The following is a 21592-nucleotide window of genomic DNA, read 5'->3' as shown; positions in this document are numbered from 1 at the left end:
ATGTGATGAAATTAAGGTATGTTTCCCTGTGAGCAACATGTAACTAATCTGAAGCAGTTTTATTTTTTGCTTTATACATTGCAAGAAGATGTCTCTTTAAAAAGCAGCTGGGGAAGTGTCTGGAGCACAAGTCTAGTGAGGAGTGGCTGAGGGAGCTGGGGATGTTTAGCCTGGAGAAAAGGAGGCTCAGGGGGGACCTTGTTGGTCTCTACAACCACCAGGACCAGAGGACATAGTCTTAAGCTGTGCTAGGGGAGGTTTAGGTCGGACAGTAGGAAGAAAGGGTGATTAGACATTGGAAGGGGCTGCCCAGGGAGGTGGTGGAGTCACTGTCCCTGGAGGTGTTTAAGGAAAGAGTGGACGTGGCACTCAGTGCCATGGTCTGGTTGACACGGTGGTGTTCGGACACAGGTTGGACTCGATGGTCCCGGAGCTCTCTTCCGACCGAATGGGTTCGGTGTTCCCGTGACTCCCTCGGCCCCGGCTCGTGGGGTCCCTGTCCCTCAGCCCCGCTCCCGCCGGGCCGCTCTGCGCAGGCGCACCGGGGTGACAGGGCGGCACCGGGGCACGTGGGCGAACCTCCGCCAAGGGGGCCGCGCCAGCCCGCGGTGCTCGGGCGGGAGGAGGGAGGTGGTCCCGGCCGAGCATCCGCCGTGCGCCTAGGGCAGCGCGCCGCCGCGCCCTGCCGCTCGGTCGAAGGCGGCCGACCGCCGCCGGCCATTGGGCAGGGAAGGGAGAGAGAAGAGGGAGGGAGCGGGTTGGCGCGAGGCCCGGCGTGGTCGCAGCGAAGGCGTTCAGGGCGGGCCCGCTTGCCGCGGCGGCGGTTCGCGCGGAGCGTGTGCAGGCAGGGCCCGAGCGGAGCGCCGCTGCATGGAGGGCCGGGGGGCGGCGGCGCCGCGCGGGTGGATGAGCGCGCCCGTTCCCCATGAGGAACGGTGGCTGTGCTGGCTGGGCTGCTAACATCCTGCTCCTGTGGTGCGCAGGAAGGAAGATGTGGGCTGGCCTGCGCATACCTGCGGAGCCCTTTATCAGGCTCTTATCGTGAATATGATGGGCAGCCACGCCAGCGCGCGCCGGGCGTCAGGGAGAACCACCAGGTAAGCCCGGGGCGGCGGGCCGCACATGGCAGCCTGCTCCTAGCGCGGCGGGGGGGGCGGCACAGGACCCCCGCCCCGGGAGCGCGGCGGGGAGGGCGGGGTGCGGCGGAGGGAGCGGCGGGGGAGCGGGGACCCCGGTGCGGGCTGAGGGGGCTCCGGGCGGGCAGCGAGACATTAAGAGAGGGAACTGCTCGCGCTCCGGTGAGAAAGTTTTGCCGTGTGCCGCCCGTGTGGGACGGGCGCCCCGGGGCGCCGGGGGGCGTGACCGGCGCTGAGGGGCCGCTGGGGGGTCGGGGAGAGCCCGGCGGGGGAGCCGCGGTGGGGCGGGGCAGAGCTGCTCCCGGGGGACTGCGGCCCCAGTGAGTGGGTGTACCCCCGGTGAGTGGATGTACATCCCAGTGTGTGGGTGTACCCCTCGGTTTGTGAATGTACATCCCAGTGTGTGGGTGTACCCCTCGGTTTGTGAATGTACATCCCAGTACGCGGGTGTACCCCCGGTGAGTGGATGTACATCCCAGTGTGTGGGTGTACCCCCCGGTCTGTGTTACATACATCGCAATGTGTGGATGTACATCCCAGTGTGTGGATGTACCCCCCGGTCTGTCCCACTGAGCCCCGTCAGAGGCTTCCGCGAAGTCTGCAGGTGGTGGTGTTGAGGGGGGTGGGTTTCTAATCACAGGGATGTTTGTCATCAGTACCGGTGCCTCTGGAGGAAAACAAAGTAGGGAACTGCAAAGCTCTCAGAGGCCTTGGAGCAGTAGGAGGTGGCAAACTGGGAATGAGTTATTGCAATGTGATCCGGCTGCAATAAAAGGTTAGGTGCTATATTTGGGCAGTGTAGGCACATGGGTCAGTACCTTGTGGAGAAGTCAGGGGCTATACCCTAGCAATTAAATGGTTATGTGATAGATTTCATTTGGAATATATTCAAACCTGTTCTACATTTTGGCAAAATGCAACTGAAAATCTGAGAGGAGTTAGAGGGGCTAATAAAAACTTATTGGGGAAGGGAGATGGCAGCTTAATGTAGGTAATATATGCAGAACTGAGCTAACGAAGAAGACACAGCATGAACACTTGAGGACTGCTGTACAAAGGGTTTATTATGGTTATGCACCATAATTCTTCAAGCTGATCCATTACTACAGGTTCTTAATGCTCAGGGTGGGCATTGACATCCAGAATCTTACTGCTGAGGGAATGTATCACTGGGGTTTAATACATGTGTGGTTCATTCAGTGCATAAATACAAAGAGAAGTAGAATTTAGGTTTATGGAAAAAAACCTTCCTTCTGGCGAACAAAGAAAATCTGAGTCTTTTGTGTTGTTAAAAATTACTAGGAAGACAAGTCATCTAGGGAAATGTGTTATGGAGGTGATCATGTCATTCACAGGTAGATGGTCTGCAGTGGATAATCTCCATTTCTGATTTATTTGATCTAGATTTAAAATTTAGAGTATTGATTTTTTAGTACATTTAGTAAGATTTACGATTAGCGAGTTTGTGGGGTTACTCATAAGTAAGGATTGCAGCTTGAGACCCCTGGAACTTTGCAGTTTTACTGACTTAATTAGTTTTATGCAGATTATCTAAAAGAACTTGTTTGTCCTTTTACTAATATTAGGCAAGAGTTGTAAGAATTATAACTTTTATTATAACAAAAGTCTTAATACAACAGTCTGAAAAGATATGAGAGATTGATACACTTTGTGTCATGAAACTAGTGGCCTTTCATATACTGTACATGAATGAAAACAAAAGCAGTTTCTGTTCTGAGGAGATAGTTCCAGAGTTAAGTTGTTTTTCACCAGTTTTTTCATTTGAAATTTGTGTTGGTTTTACCTTTTTTTTTTTTTTACTTACAGTTTGCTGTAATTTCTGTTACTTGTTAGGGTTGTATAGGTATTTGTCAATAACCTTATTGGCAAGATTAACCATGGAGAATTGTAGAATCATTGAATTCTTAAGGTTGGAAAAGAACTCCAAGATCATCAAGTTCAACCTTTGATCGAGTACCACCATGGCCACTAAACCATATCAAAATTAGAGGAGATCTGTGAATAAAGCCTAATTTCTGGAAACAAGGTTATGTTAGGTGTCACCATCATCCTTCTGCCAGTGGTTATGTCAATATTTAGAGTTTTAAAGACCAGAATTGCAGGACTGTTGTTTTTCAGTGGAACTACAGGTGTCAGCTCAGTGCAGAAGTCCAGGCTGTATGAGCTCGGGTGCAGCATGTGTGTAGTCCTATTTCTTATGGAACAGAGCCTGTGTTTCCCAAAGCTTTGATAGCTGAGTGTGTTTTCTTCTGGATTGAAAATGGCAACACGTTGCAAAAGGCAAATCGTCTTAAGCCACACCAAACCTGTTCAGTGTAGTGAGGCAGCGGCCTCATGAGTGCACCTGATGCACATCCCAGCCTGCTCTGCAGCTCCTTGGGATTGCTTGCTCCTGCCAGGCTCTTGAAATTTGCTTCTGAAGATGAATGGACAGAGTACCCAGGCTGCTGCTTTAGTGGTTTTTCATGACCCACTAAGGATTCCTTTTGGGAATCACTGGACTGTGCTGATTCATTTATCTAGTGCTGCACTGCAGTGAGAAAACACCTAAAGTGGTAAATCAGCACTCTGGGGGATCCCTGTGCCAGGTTCCATCATGTGGTACAGACTTGCTCAAAATCTGTGTTTTAGAGGAAAGGAGCACTCACTTGTGCTCTCTACAAGTGTGTTTGAAAGCACAGTCAAGAGGCTCATTCTGCCAGAAGTGCACCCATTATCCAGGTGGTTTTCAAAGTAAACCTGAGCAGGCACATGTTTGCTCCTCAGCTGAAGGGTCTGAACATCCCTTGCTACTTTGGGCCAGTGTTTGATGGAGCCCCTGTTCATGGATCTGGCACAATGACCTTGGTGCAGCTCCCTGCTCCCCTCTGCTTGCTGGCACTGCTGCTGTGAAGCAGCAGACACTGGAATAAGAATCCTGCCCCATTATTATTTGCATTATAGTAATGACTGGAAGTCCCACTGTGCTGAATGCTGTGTAAACCTGCATTAAGTGAACGTTCCTCTCCCAACAAGGCAAACAAATGTGAAGGGATCAGGATATGAGCACACGTCTTCACAGTGCCTTAGGTGTTAAATCTAAGTTTTAAATTTAACTGGAGTTCCCCCAGCTGATTGTTTCTGCCCTTCCATGTGTATTTTTTCCAAGGTTCTGTTCAAACTCTCCATTTCTCTTTCGGATACTCACAACTCCCTGTCTGCACAATGAACTCTTACAGCCACATTAAGGAACATTATTGCAAGATCCAAGGGGGAGATAAGATGGTGTTGGCTGTAGGGAATAATTCTTGATTATAAGAAAAGAGACACAATGGCATTCTACAAGAAGGACTGACAATAACTCCACAGAAGTGTAGGAGAGTGAGAAATAATAGTGACCTTCCTAATTAAAATTGCATTTGAAACTTTAATAACTTTTGAATGTCAAGTTGAGGGGGCTTTAAGCTTGGCATTGCAACCTAGCAATGAGCAGCCTTTTGAATTTTATTATCAGTGCTGACATTCCAGAATGTTGCAGCATTGGAGGGGTTTGCTGGAGGTGCAAAAGGTGACCATGAGGGTCCCAAAATGTCAGAATTTCTGCAGGTTTGCCTTGTTTTGCAAGGTTTTAAAGAAGGAGTTTCATAGATAAAATTGTTTGAAAGACTTGTGGATTTGCTTGGTAAGTGAAAAACATAGTTCAGCTGTAAGACATACAAGCTGTGGTCTAATGTATATATTGGATTCTTCTTTCCTTGAAAAATATTTGAAGTGCACTTGCTGATCTCTCTTCAGAGGATGCCTAGGGAAAAGTCCTGCTTCATACTATTTTATCAGAGTGATGCTGTTCCCTAGAGGAGCTGTGTTTGCTTTCTAGGGAATTTATTTTATAGATTTCTTCAAAGTACAGGGTAACGATTAGGACAAAAATTAAAAGCAGTATTTTTTAGCAAGTAATTGGTCCTCCCTTCATTAGAATTCTAAATTAATTTAATCCTGAAGTTTGTTGAGAAATCTGTAGCAAAAACTAATTTTTTATATTTAGGAAAATTGATACTAGATTTCCATGTATTAATTTTAACTACTTCTGGTTTTATCTTGCCGAACCTTTTAATGGTCCTTTATCTCTTTCTCCAGTGGTATGTCTGCAACACAGAACAGTTGTCTGAATCCCTTCAGCCCATTTTTGTCCAGAGTTACCTTGACCAAGGAACACAGATCTTCTTAAACAACAGCATTGAGAAGTCAGGCTGGCTGTTTATCCAGCTCTACCACTCCATTGTGTCCTCCAGTTTTAGCCTTTTTATGTCTAGAACATCTATCAATGGGTAAGTGAAAAGTTAATCTGGGGTAAACTACATACAGTTTGGATTTAGAGTTTTCAAATGTTCAGCCCTACCCCTTGATCTGTCAGCTTTTCAACATGTATACCTTTCCCTTTGTGGTCTCTCAGATGTGAAATGCCCTCTGTGCTCTTCATGCCCGGCCCTCTTAGCTGATGAACACCATTTCCGGGGGGGCACAGGGGAGGTAATTCCAATTAATAAAAGACAGAGGACTCTAATTGTATTTTATAACAATTACTTGTATTAATTTCCCTCTGCTTTCTTCCCTTCCCACCTTGCCCTTTCCCTACTGCCGTGTTTGTATCAGTTGCTGTTGGGATTGTCCTTGGTGGTGGGTGTATCCAGTCAGTTCTGGATTGCACCTGAAACTTTTTCCTGGAGAGTGTGTGCATGCCCACTGCAAATCATGGCAGATTTCTGAACAGTGCAAAGTTGGCCAAGTGTTGAGTCTGGTGGCATTAATGTGGAATTCTGTCCTTTCTCTTGTTCTGTAAAACCATTCCACCTCAGTTTGTGTGAAAGCTGGACTTGAACAGATAACTTCTGATGCAGCACGTTTGACTGATGAAACATCAGGAAAGCAGGAAAACATAAGTTGATAAAACAATATTTTCTTATTCTTATTGTATCAGTCTCTCTTGTGGCTGAAGGGGAGTTTGGCTGTTCATGGGTGATTTAGGATTTTTTCCAAAGAAGTCAGTGCCTTTTTTTGCTCATGTCACCCCACTCAGACACATTTCACAGCTTATCTGTTATGAAGAATGCATTTTGTTACATTTAGGCAATTTCTCCACCATCCTCACCTCTGCACCTACTACATACTTCTGCACAGTCTGATATGATAGGAGCTGTCTGCTAAGGCTAGAAAAATAGACTTTTTTCTTATTTTCTACCCAGATGACTTTATGAGCTTCCCTGTGGTGTTCTTAGTTATGTGTAGCTTTATATAAAGGTTCCTTTGGTCTCTTCTTTTCTCTTCCATTTTTTTTTTTCAAAGGCTCTTCAGGGCTTTGAATAACACCTCATAATGCTGTTAAGAATAATAGCTATGAGCCAATTATACAGTGTGGACTGACACAAGTGTGCTGCAAGGGGGCTCTACTTAAATTGGATGTGGTCTGTTTATTTTTATACATCTGATATCCTACTTTAGTTTCTTCTGTATGACTTTGCCTACTCTAACCTTTTTGTTGTTATTTTCTTTGCTTTTTAGTAGAGTCAGTCTTTCCTAGGCCACCTCCTTTTCACAATTTTAATTCTTTGATTCTTTATATCTTTGTTTACCTTTTTTTTGTTTGCTTTTTTTCTCTGTTCATTGTCTTTAAGTTTAACCTGCTACCCAACAGTAGTTTAAAGAATGGTATTTATCTACCTGCAGTCTATTACTGACCAATTCTTTTTCCTCTCCTTGTTCTTGTAACTGTTTCATCATCTGAATTCTGCTCTGACAGCTGAAAGGTGTCACTGTGGAGTCTTCAAACAGTTGTGGGCGGGGATGTCATTGACTTGATCCATAAGGAATCCAACTGTCACCTCTACCCAATTCCTTAATGAGTTGCCTATTTTCTATTCCATGGCTTTTCATGTTGATCTGCAGCTAGCAGCAAAAGCATTGTAGAATAGAATTAAAAAAACCTCTTTTGCCCCTCCAGCAGTGTTGCCCCCATCCTTTTTTTAAGTTTGTTCCCTGGCTTCCCTCCTAGTTCCACATCCTATTCCTTATTCATGGTGCATACTTCTGTGTCTGCAGCCATTTTATTTTCTCTGTTACTTCTCTTTTTTTTTAAGGTTGGTGGCAGAGATTCAAAACTGCAAATGTATCAAATAAGGTTCAGCCTTTATCTCTTCTTCTCTTTCTCCCCCCCTCCTCTTTTTTTTTAATGTGATCATTTCCTTGAGCTGCACCCCATGAGCTCTTCCTTACTTAATCAAATTCCTCCTGAAGTCTTAACCACTGTAACTGCATGTGGCTGAGTGTTTGATCTCTGACAAGTGCAAGGCAAGTTGAACTGGATTTAAAATTTATCTGAGCAGTGACCTTGTCTACTATTATGTTTGACTGTTTCCTGCCAAAGCACATTGTAAATTCCTTCATTGTCTGTCCTGTTAAAGTTTGTACAGAATCGGTCATTTCTCGTTTTTTACATTTCAGGCTGCTGGGAAGGGGCTCAATGTTTGTGTTCTCCCCAGAACAATTTCAAAGACTGCTTAAAATAAATCCCGACTGGAAATCCCACAGACTTCTTGATTTAGGGGCTGGGGATGGAGAAGTCACTAAAGTCATGAGTCCTCACTTTGAAGAAATCTATGCCACTGAACTGTCTGAAACGATGATATGGCAGCTTCAGAAGAAGAAATACAGGTATGGCACCAAATACTTCCTACATCCTTTATATCAGACATTACAGCAAAGTAATCTATTTGTAATATTTAATGAATGTTCAGTATTTTCACTCAGTTCTTTCATTGATTGCTATGGAAAAGGTTAATCTGTACAAAAGCAGGAAAACAAACACATCTGATGCTCCCTCTTACCAGTGGTGTTTTTGGTGTCCTTTATTGCCTGATGATTGTAAGGCAGTATAAAGGTTCACAGGGCTGGATATATAGCCATGCTGATCATTGATTTAGTTTTCTTTTCCAAAAGGCCAGAAGGGATCATGTCTGTCTCTTCTCATTGCCTCAGTGGCTGACCTTACCTGCACTGCCAGCACATCCATAGGGAATTTTGTCTTCAGTGGTTCTCTCTGAACTCAGCTGGTTTTGTTTAACAGACTATATCTCTTTCTCTTTCCTTTTTTTAGGGTGCTTGGTGTAAATGAATGGCAAAACACAGGATTTCAGTATGATGTTATCAGCTGTTTGAATTTGCTGGATCGCTGTGATCAACCACTGACTCTATTAAAGGATATTAGAAGTGTAGTGGAGCCAACCAAAGGCAGGGTCATTCTAGCACTGGTTCTGCCATTTCACCCCTATGTGGAAAATGGTAAGTACACAGATTAACAGTTACTTAGGCAACTAAAGAAAACTTCTGTAGGATATAGTATTTCAAATTAAATGTTTAATAAATAACATGCTCCTATTTTATTTTTTTTGTTTTACAAATAACTTGTACGGGGCATATTCAGAAGTATGAAATCATAGGTAAATAGGCCACATGATGTAAGCTGCTTACTTAATTCACCAGCATAATTGTTGGCACCAACAAAAAGCTTAAATAGTGAAGTCACAGATCCTGTTCTGCAAGTTGCCACATTTCAGCTCTGTTGGAGTAATATGGGAAAACTGGTCTCTGATTAGGGCCTTTTAGCTAGAGGTAATCCCAGTTGTCTCTAGTGACCCACTGAGCAAACCCATCAGAACTGTCTAATGCTGAATAAAGCAGTTAGGACAAACTGTTTCAAGTGTTCCAGGTGAATCCCACCTAAAAATTCATTGGGAGAGAACGATCACTTTCCAACATGAACTCTCAAAGTAAAATATAGGCCCCTCCTAATACAAAGTATTGACCACTGTTAGTATTGTATTCATTGTGCTAGTAACAGGCATTAAAAAGTAAAATTCAGTGCCAGGACTCCATTATTTCCCCTAGTTACATTTTAAAGAAATACATGAGAGAGTTTCAAATGAACCTCTCCTTGTGACTAACCTTCAAAAGAGACCCGAAAATCTTCTTTGCATGCCTGTGATTGTGGATTTTGGTGGAGGCACCCTAAAGGTGGTTTGAATTCCAGAAGGCTGGTGTTCATCAGTCATTGTTTGGACGCTGGTTCTTCTTGAGTATTAAGACTTGTCTGTGGGAAGGCATGGATGCCCAGAAAATACAGAACTAATAATGTTCTGGCAATCACAAATGCATCAAACTGAATCTACTGTTCTCTTTTTATATGTCAGGGGTATTTTGGTGGGAGAAGGGAGAAAAAACTTTTAAGTATAAAAAACAATGCCATCAGATTAAGAAATACTATATGAAGAATACTATAAGTATTTAAGCTAATAATTTTGGAACTATTCTGAAAAGTAGTGTGTCTTAAATTGGATCGAGGGGTTCACTTATGCACCTGTACAGTATTTCAAGCATATTTGGTTACAACCTGTTGTTCCTGTCACGTGGAACAATATAACTTCCTTTTGTAGTAATTCTTTAAAATTCTAAATACCAGCAGTGTCCTTCTAGTGTTTCACGGGCATTTTAGAAGCAGAAACTGAGAAATACTTTGGGTGGCTGTTTTGTTTGTGTGCCTTCAAAGCTTCAAAACACAATAGGGTTTTGCAATCACTACTGCACCCTGCACCTACTTCTCTGCATGTTGTTGGGTAACCCTGTGGCAGATCATGTACAACTCCCTGGCTCAACAGGGAGTGCTAAGGAAGAAACTATTCCAAGTCCCCTTGTATCCTACACTGGGAGGAGAATAGTGGTAAAATTTATAAATCCCAAGGGACTGGAAACCTGTTCTGTGATTGTTGAGCTTAGTCATTCCTACTTGTTGAAAGCTGAAATACTCTTGTAAGATGTTTTGTAAACCAAAGTCATCATTTTATTCGTGGTGGTGACTTGTAGCAGATTAGTCACTTTGCTTAAGGCAGTTTTATTCCTTTAATATGTTCTGAAGCTTAAAAACATACTCAGTTTGTCTATTTGCCACTATTGTGGATATGGGCCCATATACACAATGCAGTTTAGCACAGACAAAAGTTACTGTCATTCCACAGATGCTTTCCCACTTAAGATCTGTTTAACTGTAGTCTAAAAAAACAAGACACTGAACTGCCAAACTGTCTTCATGATGTACAAACAATTGTAGAATTTCAATATTTTCACTGAGCTGTTTTACTAGATGCATTTTAAAAAAATACAGGTATGTACATATGCTTTATATTTAATAATATTATACTTGGAACATTCAAAGAGGAGAGAATTTCATGGCTCAAGCAACTTCTTGTAGCAGCTAATTAAAAACAGCTTGGACCCTCATAGAGAACCATGAATTTTGTAGAGGGAGAACAAATTGAGAGGAGTTGGGGCAGGTAAGGTGCTTGGTCAGTGTATAAATCCATTTCTAGAAATGCAGAATTATTTTAATCAAAACGAGATATTTGGGTTATTACATGTAGTGTAATGGGATGGTAATGGTGGAAACTGTCTGTGTGAATCACATAAAACTTGCTTTAATAGAACAAAGCAAGGTGGAGGAGGAAGTAAAATACAGATCTGTGCTTACTGTTTCTGGAATTACAGTGACACCTAGAGTCCAGAGCAGCTTCATTGTAAATTCTCCCTGTGCCTTCTCAGCCTTATTTTCAACATGCAGAACACCAGTAATGCAATTATTGCACATGTCTAAATTTGTCAGGAAAGCCTGGTGAATCAGAAGGTTTTAGACTAGTCACATAAGAACAAGTATTACAGCTTTACACTTTTGACAGGTATCTCAGAGGGTCGTATAAGAATCCTTTGTATTTCCTAATATAGACATAATATTTACATAAAAAGTCATTACTACATAATATATGACTAGACTGGTTGAAGTTTCTCTAAAATAAAATGTCAGAGATCCCACACTTCAGAAGTAGTGAACACTACCAGCCTGGAAGTGTGAAATTTTCTTGTTGAACACATCAATGTCCTTGTGATTGATTGACAGGAATGAGAAGGCAAAGGCATGTTTTCCATCTTCCTGAAATATTTGCTATTAAATGGAGCTGGAAACACACAGTACTGTGGGAGATGGACCCTTGCTTTGTCTCAGTTGTCAGTTCTCATCTCGCTGAAGTGAGAAATGCCACTTCATTCGTTAAACAAAGCCTTGCTTTATTTAAATTATGATAAAAGATGCAGCTGTTCCTTATCAGGGAGAATGCCTGATCATATCAGATATCCTGTAGAAGTGCTGATTTTGTAGATTGGCTGGGTAGTAACTGCTAAAGAAGAAAAGGTACTATAAAAAAAGGAAAAAGTATCCTGCCTTTGACTGAGTAGCACAGTTCTGTTTTGTGCTTGTGTCCATATTGAACAGGCACAGAAAGGCAAAACTTGGTGCTCCAGGTAATCCTGACTTTGGATGGTGGGACTGGAAGAGGGAGATTTTTTGTCTAGCAAGTGAATTTTAGTATTGGAGAAGTAACCTTTTCACAATGACCACTACTTTCCTTTCCTGGATAGCCTAGGAAGAAACTCCCATCCCAAATGAGCTTTACCATGATAGTACATGTGTTTATATAGTCATTTTTTTCTGCTTGCCTGTCTAACACAGGGTTTGCTCTGTTTAAGCTCTTGTTAAGGCTCTGCAGCTGTTGGTCTGTATATTTTACATCAATAACTATCACATTAACAGGACTAAACCCAGAGTTTCACCTATGAAACGAGTTTATTTTCTGTTGCTGTCAATTATCATACATCTTTCACAAGTGCTCGATTCATGTAAAAGGAATACATATAAGTTTATGTAAAAAGAAAACAAAGACACAGAATTAAATCTAAACTGAAAAAGGAGACTTTTCTGAAGCATCAGCAGTTGTCTTATGAGAGATGAACTCTTTTTTCCCCACGGTTTTCACTCCTGCAGAATGGACAATGGAATATGTAACACAGGTGTAATGCACAATGCCCTTGGGTTTGGTGATCTGTTTAGAAGATTCTCTCAAGAAAACCTTGCAGGGCAGTGTTCTTCACCTTCCTTTACAGCAAAGGAGGTCTGTGAAGAAGCTTCACTTCTTCACCTGCCCCTTTGCTTGCACGACAAACACCGAACAAATCTGAACTGCTGCACGTGCTCATCTGTTCTGGTAAACAGTGTCAGCTTCCAAGTCATCCTGAAGGAAAAATGCAGAAGTATTTCCTTACTGATGTGGATTTTTTTAATATAAAGGCAGAATTTCTTTTTTGAGGCAAACTCTATCTTGGCAAAATACAAATTTATGGCAGTTTCATTTTTAAATGTCTATGCATATATTTTATAAAGTATATATTATCATATATATGTATATATAAAAGTATATGTATGGTCATTTAGAATGCTTTATAGTGTCTTTGACTGTTTTACAGAATTCTTTTTTTGACCTTTATCAACTTGAAAAAAGAAAAGTCTATTTCCAGAGGACATAGAAATGGTATACTCTTAAAAAATCTTGGTTCCCTATAAATTTTGTTATTGGTGGGTAGCTACTTACAGGCTGTTGGCAGTGCTCAGCAAACCCCTGCTTTTGAAGTTCTTGGGCTATTGCTTGAAAAACTTTTCGTCCACTATTTATTTTCTGCAAATTATTAAAAGTATTTTATATTATTGCAACATTTTAAGTTGTGGGAAACATCTTTTTCTAGCTTTGATAGTCCTGCCTTTTTACCTGACTATATCTTTTGGAACATTACAAATAACACTCTACAAGCATATGGTTTGGCAGGCAGAAGAGTTTTAAATTACATGACTATTGCATTACTTAACATAGGTAAGGAAAGGAAAGATATGTAAGAAAACATACCTTCTTTAATGGGTATTTAAATGTATGGCTTCAGGTTTTTATTCAAGGATAAGTGGTAACAGAGATTCTTAATAGATTTGTTTTTAATACTTCTTTAAACAGACCATTTAAAGAAACAAAAAATTAATAGCAACACCTGTTATTTTCAGAAGTTTGAACAAAATTTACTTAAAGCCTCTGTGGTAGATGTGGCCTTTACACAGATTAACTTTATCATGTGTCCAGTGTGTTAAAAATAAATCAATTAATTAGTTAAATATAAGCTCATAAGTAGTTTTGTACAAATCTAAAGTGAAGCCTTAACAGCTTTGAATGTCTCTTTAACAGAATCATCAATTAATCACAAATTTGATGCCCAGTATACTTTAAAAAGACAGAAAAAAGAAGCTCTGAATGACAGACAGGGCAAAGGAAGTGGTAACATACACAGTTCTCTGTTCTTTGGTCTTTTCCACTTTTCTTCAGCAGCTTTGGTTTTAACTGGAGGGAAAATAAAAAACAAAACAGAAGAAGAGAAGCAAGGGGAACAGTTAAAAGTGTTGCCCTTCTTCAGTGTCAGTTTGTAGATGAGTCATTCATTAGATCTGTTTATGTCATTGTAAAAATCAGAAGTTTTCACACGTGTGAAGCCTTTTTCAGCTTCTGGAAGTAGATACTGCAAATATTTTTGCTTTGAGTACAGTGGGACCTGCCTGAGACACAACTTGATTTTGACAGGAAATTTAAATTATTTTCCTTTTACTGGAAATTAATCCAGGGGATTGATGACTTAAAATGGTAATTCCTAGTTTTGGTTTTTGAGTGTGTTGATAATCTCCTGATTAATACTCTCAGGATAATTTTAACTTCAGAATACCTTTTCTTTTAGACACTTTACTGAAAAAAGAAAATGTGGTTGCTGTTGAGTCCAGTTATGTGCCACACAAGAGTTCCTAAATGTGTGCAGCACATGAACTTCAACCAACTACCTCTTTAAAACAACTATAAAAGTTATGAAATCCAGGAAGGTGTTTTTAATCTCCTTATGGAGATGTTAAAACTGCACAGATTTGCAAAATGAACAAAATGAGAAATACCACTCTGAGCCTACCTTGTAGACCACAAAGAAGGTGAACACAGTGGAGCTGTACACAAACAGCAAGGATGAGATGATGATCAGGAAGGTAAAGGCGAGTTTTCCATTGCTGTGCTGCTCTCCTGCTCCATTATGAACAGTGAGTGTTAGAATAAAGGACAGTTCTTCTGATTAATGTCATTTTCTTAAGATTGTGCATTCCACCCCCCTTCCTCTGAGCAGTTAAAAAACCTGATACTCATCAATATTTTTCTGGTTCATTTTTGGTCTAAATTCCTTCATGAGATCATTTTCCTTTTGTTTCCCCAGATGTTTGCAAGGGCAATGGAGACCTGTTAGTTTTGATTATGAACCCTTTCTTTAGGGGTAGAGAGAGAATGGAATCCAGTTACCTCTGAGTAAAGCTCACAGACTTCTGTTCTGGAATTAAATTAGATAGAGGAAGGAACACAGAAAGCAATAATCCAGCTAGGTGTTTCTTTTTTTTTCTCTTTCTATATTTTAGCATGTAAAAGTGAAATGTACTTATTGAAGTCTCATCATTTTCTTAACCAGAAGGCAAGTGATACAAAGGTTTAGAACTAAAACCTTTGTCTCAAGTTGGGACAGTGAATCCCCAGGTCAGCCCCTGGTCTCTGTTGCACGTACATCTTCTAAATATCCGTGTCTCTACTTCTCATTTTTCTGTTGACACTTCCTTTCTGATTGCCATTAAAACCTTTATGTAAGAGGCTGTAGAGTATGGTTAGACAGCAGCAGAACAAAACTTCTTCCTTTTGTGGAGTTCTAGCCATTTGCATCCTGTGACAGAACAGTCTAATTAGCAAACGAGGCTGAGATGCTTATTTGTAGAATGCCTTTGGTTTTACTATTAACATTTTAATATAGTCACACTACTCCTAATGGGTTTGTTGGTATTTCCATCTTAAATGTCATTCTTGAAAGTATAAATAGAAAGAGTGTTTAGAAAAGATAATTTATTTCTTCTAAGAAGCTTTGTTAAGAAGGAGTGAACAACTGACCTGTTTTCATTAGTACTGTTCCATCTCCTGTTTGTTTGGAACGGGGCGAATCTGAATCTGAGAAGGCAATTCCACAGATATAAACACCATTGTCTTCTACAGTCAGGTCTTTGATCTCAAGTGAAGTGTTGCTTTCTGATAAATGTACTTTGTACTTCTGGTGGTCTTTGCATGCAGGAGTACACAAATCCTGATGTGTGTGAGTTAAAAAGCGAAACCACAGAACGTCAGGTCGGGCCGGGGAACATCCAGAGGCAGAGAAAGCACATGTTAGGACCACGCTGCTCATGGGGGAGTCAGCTTCCTGAAATCTGGGTTGTGTTACAGTGACTTGGCAGTTGTCTGTAACACCTGTTGAGAGGGAACAATTGGTGATGTGAGGGACAGTTAAAAAGCAAGGTACAATCTATGGTACAGAGCAGTTCTGCAGGGGTTTCTCTCTCTGCTATTCCTGATCCGAGTCAAGTAAGGCAACCTGATGGCAGGCAGTGGAAATGTCATAAATTGGAGCATTTATAATTTAGCAACTTCATAACATTGATTAGAATTCACAATAGTTCCTAGACATTCTGCCACTTCATCACATGTATTGACTCTGGATTTCTGAGGATAATAATAGTACTTGTTAGTTCTGACATTTAAAGATGTGTGCAGAGAAAACAGGAAGGTTATCAGAGAATTCTAATTAAGGAACTGAAAGGTAAAGTTCAATATGACTGGTCTGGGAGATTTTTTTAAGTCCTTATTGAAATCCATAATGTAAATACTGTTTCAGTATATTTAAATTTTATTCAGATAATTGGCATAGTTATTTAAACTATGGAATTAAGATTATTGCTCTGAAAATGAAGGTAGTAGCTTAATAGCATCCTTTTCCACTTGCAAAAAATAACAACTTAGAAGAAAAATAAACAGAAGTCTCTTAGTCCTGTTCATATACAATTTATAAGCCTGTCCATGGTGAGCAGTCAGCATTGGCCCTTCATTATTTTGCTCACCAAATCCAAGCAGATTCAGTGTCTGTGACTTTCACGGGAATAAAATGAAACACTCGTTCTGTGTCAGATCAACATCAGAGCCTGCTGAGCTTCCCAAACCCTCCTCCCAAACAAACACAGTTGCACTGAGCTCAGGCTGCTGCTGGAGTGTTGTGAGCAGGGAAGTGCAGTGAGAATTGACTCAGAAATCACAGCTTACATGAGCATTTCAGACTTTTGGAAGAAAAAGCATTTGCTAGGAGTTGTTTAACTTGGAAGTTGTGTGAAGGTAGTAGAAGTTAACTTGATTCACAGAACTTTTCACTGCTCTTATTTTATAGCTCTGTTACAAATCATCACCACAAAATTCTCAGTCTTGTTTAACTGCTGTTACATGAGAAAATGTAAGAAACTTAAAAGAAGTCTTACCAGCACCGTACAGAATCCAGTCAAACGCCAGCACTAGCACATTTTTTAGTTTGTTCAAAGGTGCCATTTCTTGTATCTCTCTGGAGATGATTCTACTTGAAGGAAGAGGAACTTAGGAAATGTTTGGAGTTGCAGAACTGTCTGAATCACAAGATGTAGAACTTCCTGTTTAGAAGGGTGTTTACTACTGCATTTAGTAAACTGGTTAAAAGTACAGAACCAACCAGAAAGCTTTTGGGTTTTGTGCATGACATTGCTTGGAAAATGAGGGAAGAATTTTAAGTTTTGAACTTCAGAGAGTCGTACCTATAATCCTTCAGATAATTTCACTGGATAGAACAAGTAGCATGTTTTCCAGCATGATGCAAGGTGCTTGGCTTTTTTATAGCTATGACCCTCAGCAGCCTTTACTGTGTCAGCTGGTAGGTGGCCAGTGGAGGCACAAAGATTCTGTAGCCATCCACTGTCATGTGGAGGAAGCTTCACAGCAAGTCATCATTTTCAACTTGCTGATTCTATTTACTGTAATTATCTGCAGCCACCTTTGGCCAGACAGTGGGCATAAAGAATGTTATAAACATGGAAAATAGCTTTATTAAATTGTCTGTCCATGTCTGCTGAACACCAGCCTCAGTAGTGGAAGGTACCTTTTACCCACTCTTGGCACTGCAAGTTAAAAATGTAACAAAAGATAACCTTGAGAAGCTGCTGCTTTTGTACACTAGGAAAAAACTTGAACTGATCTTGCAACACGTCTGCAAGTGACTTGTCATCCTCCTGTGGGGAGTGGCATGGAATATAATCAGTGTAATTATGCTTTCTGTAAGAAAAGGAAGTTTGCTTTATAACTGAAACAAAACTGTTCTGTTTCCTCAGTAGGTGGCAAGTGGGAAAAGCCCTCAGAAGTTCTGGAAATCAAAGGGCAGACTTGGGAAGAGCAGGTGAATAGCCTGCCAGAAGTTTTCAGTAAAGCTGGTTTTGCCATAGAGGCTTTCACCAGACTGCCATACCTGTGTGAAGGTGACATGTACAATGACTACTATGTGCTGGATGACGCTGTCTTCGTCCTCAAGCCAGTGTAAGGTGTCTGAAGTAAACCTCCAGAATCTAACCCAAGGAGCAGCCTCTGAAAGAGGGTTTTGATTTTATGGTTACTTAAAGGGAGGGAATTTTTGGGATTGCCATGCTAAATGAATACCGTGTAAGAAATTTAAAGGCCAAAATACTAATGTATTTCTTTGTAGTGTGATTGGGGGGGGGGGGAAAGGTTGTTTTTTAAACAGACTCCTCCATTGAGAATTTCTTTTTTACTTGCTCTTAAACCAACAATGCATTCTGCAATCCAGCAGCAATGGGGGATATTTTTTTATATTTACCTGCAACAGGGATCAGATCCAAACAAAAGCAATATTCCTAATAATGGTGAAACTGATACAGTGTGAACTGTTAAAAAAATCAAGCGAAATCTGGCAATAAAGTTATCCATTCAGTTCAAGCCTTGTTGAATAAAAACTGTTAAAATGGATATTCTTCCATGCTAAGTTACTTTCTTACTGTCATTCTTCACGTTTTTAATCATGCTAATAAACTTTTTTGAGATGACTTTTGCATTAACTTTTGTGTTCATTTTTGTAACCACAGCCACACTTACCTGCAGCAACTGCTCTTTGTGTTGAGAATCAAGTTTGCAGCAGCAGCACCACCTTGCATTTGTTTAAACAGCATTTGATTATTTTTTGAAGGGATAACAGTCCACAAAAAATGTATCACTTTTGGTTGGGTTTCCTTCATGTTCTCTCAAGGCCTCATAAATTCTCATTGCTTTTGCATATGCCATCTTCCAGCTAAAGGGGTTACGGTAGAACTTGCCAAAACTGCACTTTAAAATGATGGGTTTAATAAGAAGCTCTCTGAGCAAATTGTTCCCAAATGTTTTCAGCTCAAAAAACTTGCAGGCAGTTTCTTGCAAATTTTGTGAGTCTGTCTGCCTCTGAGGATCAGGCCCTGGGGACTTGATTGGGAGGGTTTTGGTAGCTTGAGACATTTTCTTCAGGAGCACTAAACAAATGCTATTTTTTTAACATGTCTTGTTTTAAAAAACTGTTTAAAGTGGATAATTTCTGGCAGTTGGGATATAACCTTTAAAACAACAAGCAGCAGCAGAAATAGTACAGAGCTGGCAGCAGTATGTCTTGCAGTGCTTGGGCTATAAGTGTGAGAGAGCAGAGAAACCTCAGCTTTTATATCATCTGGTAAGTAAAGTAAGAACTAATTTATATTGCTTTTGAAGTCTAAAAAAGTTGTGTGTTGGGGTTGTTATAATTACTGGTGATCTTATGCCAGGTGGGATGCCATGAGTGTGTCATTTTAGGTTTGCCTTGGGCTGGCTTTGTCTGATGGTTAATGATTTCTGTTGCCAATTTATGAGCCTTTTATTCTCAATCATCTTTGTGGAGTAGTTGGTATTCTGTAGGATAGGGTGAGGGGGTTTTCAACAGTAATTCAGACTCAGTATTATTCTCATTTCAGGATGATGCTGTTGAATTTTTGCACATAGTACAATGAGATTTGTCTGTTGGGAAAATGAGCTATGTATGCTCTGGAGTGAATCCATTAATTTATCTTCTGTTCATCTTGTAATCACCTAGTAGTGGGAAAATGTTTTTTAATGTGTAATGAATTTAGCTTAAAGTAGCAAATACGTATTAAGACAAACTTCTTAAAAGGTACTTAAGTGTTTTAATCCCACTGGTTAAAAATCACACAAGGGACTGCATTTCATGTCTCTCATCTTTTAGTCCTGTCACTTAAAACTTCAGTTTGTAACAGCTTTGAGAAGTTTTGGGACAGAAGGTGCAATGTAAATAGTAGGTTTTTGTTTTATTCTTTCTTATGGTCTACTTTGTTCACTCTATTTAAACAAGTATTCTTACACTTGAGATGGGGAATTAAAACACGAGCAGTAATGGAGAAAAGCTTTCTACGAGTAAGCCTAAATTCAGCAGGGTTGAAAACCTGCTTAGTCCTGTTGAATAAACAGAATAACTCTGAGGGGACTGTACCTACACCTGAATTTCTAAAGCCAGAGTTCCTTGTGAGGGAAGGAGAGCAGTGCAGCTCATTGTGTCAGGAAAGGGGCTTCCTTCTCCTTTCAGGCCTTGAGGGAGCGTTTGATGATCGCAGTTAATACCTGCTCACAGCCCGTGCAAAGAAACTCGAGTCCAGTAGTTCATTAAATTCCCCAAAATACTTTAAAACGTCATCTAAGGGGACAAGTGTTGCAATTCCAGTGTCCAAATTCATTACTCCCAGGTTTGGAGGTCCTGCCTTGTCCCTCTGCTGTTCCTCTCCTGCTGTGGGAGACAAGTGTGCGAGTTGTCCTTTGGTGGTGGTCTCACTAATGTGTGGTGTCTTGCCCTGGAGAGTAACTAAACTGTGTGTTCTGTCAAGGTGGCACTGGATGTGTTGCATCACAGGAAGAAGATGCTGTGCAAGGGTGTGATTTAGCCAGAAACTTTCAACACAAAGAACAACTTCGTCTCACGAAACCACAGCCCCCTTCTGCTGGGTGACCCAAGGTCAGTTCATGTTCTGCTCTGAGGAGCCCAGGGCCCCCTGCCCGTGCTTGGGGTGGGGAGATGAGGGGAGCAGGGCAGCACCAGCCCAGCCCTGGGTATCCCCACACAGCTCCTTGAGGTCTCTTCATCTCTGGAGGGGAAACAACCTCTCCTGCCTGCCGTGGGAGTCCCTGGCCCTCTGAGCCCCCCACAGAGGAGGTTTTTCCCCTCCCCTCTGGCTGAAGGCCGGTGCTGCTGGGCAGACACCTGGGGCGGTGCTGGCCCCTGTCCCTGCCCCTGCTCTCAGGGTCCCTGCCTGGAGCCGCCCAGCTCTTGGCACTGCTGGGAAGGAGGCGCACACAGCAGAGGCAGGTAAAGTGCTCCGGGGTCCTGGCTCTCCCCAAGAACCCACAGTCTCCTTCTCTTCTGCCCTCCTCTCTCTCCTTTTCCAGTCTGGACCCCTTGTGGGTTCCCTCACTGCATGTGGGGCTTTTTGTCAGAGGTGCTGAGAGCCCGGGTGCAGGGGTGGGCACTGGCAGTGCAAGGGTTTATCAGCAAGACTTGTGATTATGAGGTCAGCTTTCTGGTTATCCAGCTTCAGATAAGACAGCAACTGCATTGGAGAGGGTGATAAAATGTCTAGGATTTCTGTACATGGGAGAGCGGCTGTTTAGGGAGCAAGAGGAGAAGGCGGTCTGGGAGCTCCTTAAGGGTGACTTGTCAGAGATCTGATCACAGCATATGCAAGGAACAATCTCTGGGGAAATGCTGGATAGGATCTGCAAGAGATCCCCACAGAGCGATTTGGGATTGTCTGAAAGCCGCAGTGAACTGCAAACAGACTTAGTTTCACTGACAAAAGGAACTATTTCCCACAGATTGTCTTGCCAAGCAGGGCTGTTTCACAGCAGACTTTTTCCTGCACCTGCTGATTTGTCTGCCTGAATTAGTCAGGATGAAAAAGGCCTTTCCTTAGTATTTTATCTCCTTATATATTGAGTTATAATTGAAATACACTCCCGATTGAAGTGAATGAATTGGAATAAACAAATCAGGACTGACATTGGAAGCATGATTTAAACTATGCAGAGTAATCAAATTAATAGGGCAGAGGCAGAAACAAATACAAGTAAGTTCATTGTGTAGGAAACCAGATATATCTGAATGAGAGACATGTACTGTGGTGCTCCCAAAAGAATAGCTGAAGAGGGTTTCAGTGTGTGTAAAAACAAGACAGAGGCGATAGTTCTTAAAGTCTAATGTTTAAATTTTTCATCATCTGTCAGTTTGAGTCACTTCTCTTACAAGACTGGAGTTAAGTATTTGCAACAGACTGAAGTATTGCTGGAGGCTGTTGAAAGAGGTTTTCATAAAAGAGCACCTTGATACATGAGATTAAACAATCCAAGAAAGGAGTTCGTATTTATCAAATGTTCAGATCTGTAACTCAAGCTGTGGCAGAGAACTTTGAAAAAAAAAAAAAAAAGAGAGCGAGAATGGATCCAAACTCAGCAACAAAAGGAAATGCAGAAATTCAGTGTGTTGCAGATAAACCTTTGAAATGA

General features: G+C 41.4%; 2 protein-coding genes across 3 annotated transcripts; one reads left to right on the top strand and one right to left on the bottom strand.

Annotated features, from left to right (window-relative positions):
• The first annotated feature begins 991 nt into the window (after window positions 1-991).
• Window positions 992-18072, top strand: METTL9 (methyltransferase like 9). Its single transcript, XM_029957922.1, is given in 6 exon segments — window positions 992-1002; window positions 1004-1097; window positions 5274-5464; window positions 7635-7844; window positions 8287-8471; window positions 17350-18072. Coding segments are annotated over 6 exon segments (894 nt in total). The 3' UTR covers window positions 17553-18072.
• Window positions 11868-16571, bottom strand: IGSF6 (immunoglobulin superfamily member 6). 2 transcript variants are annotated; one of them, XM_018067347.2, is made up of 6 exons: window positions 16471-16571; window positions 15065-15415; window positions 14058-14164; window positions 13394-13447; window positions 12659-12742; window positions 11868-12301 (listed from the first exon to the last, which is right to left on the bottom strand). In XM_018067347.2, exons 1-6 carry the CDS (start codon window positions 16535-16537, stop codon window positions 12263-12265), a joined length of 702 nt encoding a protein of 233 aa, XP_017922836.1. In that variant the 5' UTR covers window positions 16538-16571; the 3' UTR covers window positions 11868-12262. The 2 variants fall into 2 exon arrangements, with proteins under 2 accessions (XP_017922836.1, XP_017922837.1); XM_018067348.2 differs by lacking the exon at window positions 13394-13447.
• Window positions 18073-21592: the final 3520 nt, after the last annotated feature.

Source organism: Manacus vitellinus, unplaced genomic scaffold (genome assembly GCF_001715985.3).
Source record: "Manacus vitellinus isolate BGI_N305 unplaced genomic scaffold, ASM171598v3 scaffold_12_pilon, whole genome shotgun sequence".
Taxonomy (NCBI): Eukaryota; Metazoa; Chordata; class Aves; order Passeriformes; family Pipridae; genus Manacus; species Manacus vitellinus.
Note: the sequence above shows the minus strand (reverse complement) of the source record. Positions and strands in the feature narration are given on the sequence as shown.

Bases quoted from the DNA above. Each gene is read 5' to 3' on its own strand.
- IGSF6 (XM_018067347.2), bottom strand. From the start codon at position 16,537: ATGGCACCTTTGAACAAACTAAAAAATGTGCTAGTGCTGGCGTTTGAC. The intron at 15,416-16,470 runs GTAAGACTTCTT...CCCTCTCAACAG, and splicing joins CTGGATTCTGTACGGTGCTG to GTGTTACAGACAACTGCCAA. The intron at 12,743-13,393 runs GTATGTTACCAC...AATAATTTGCAG, and splicing joins ACCAAAGAACAGAGAACTGT to AAAATAAATAGTGGACGAAA.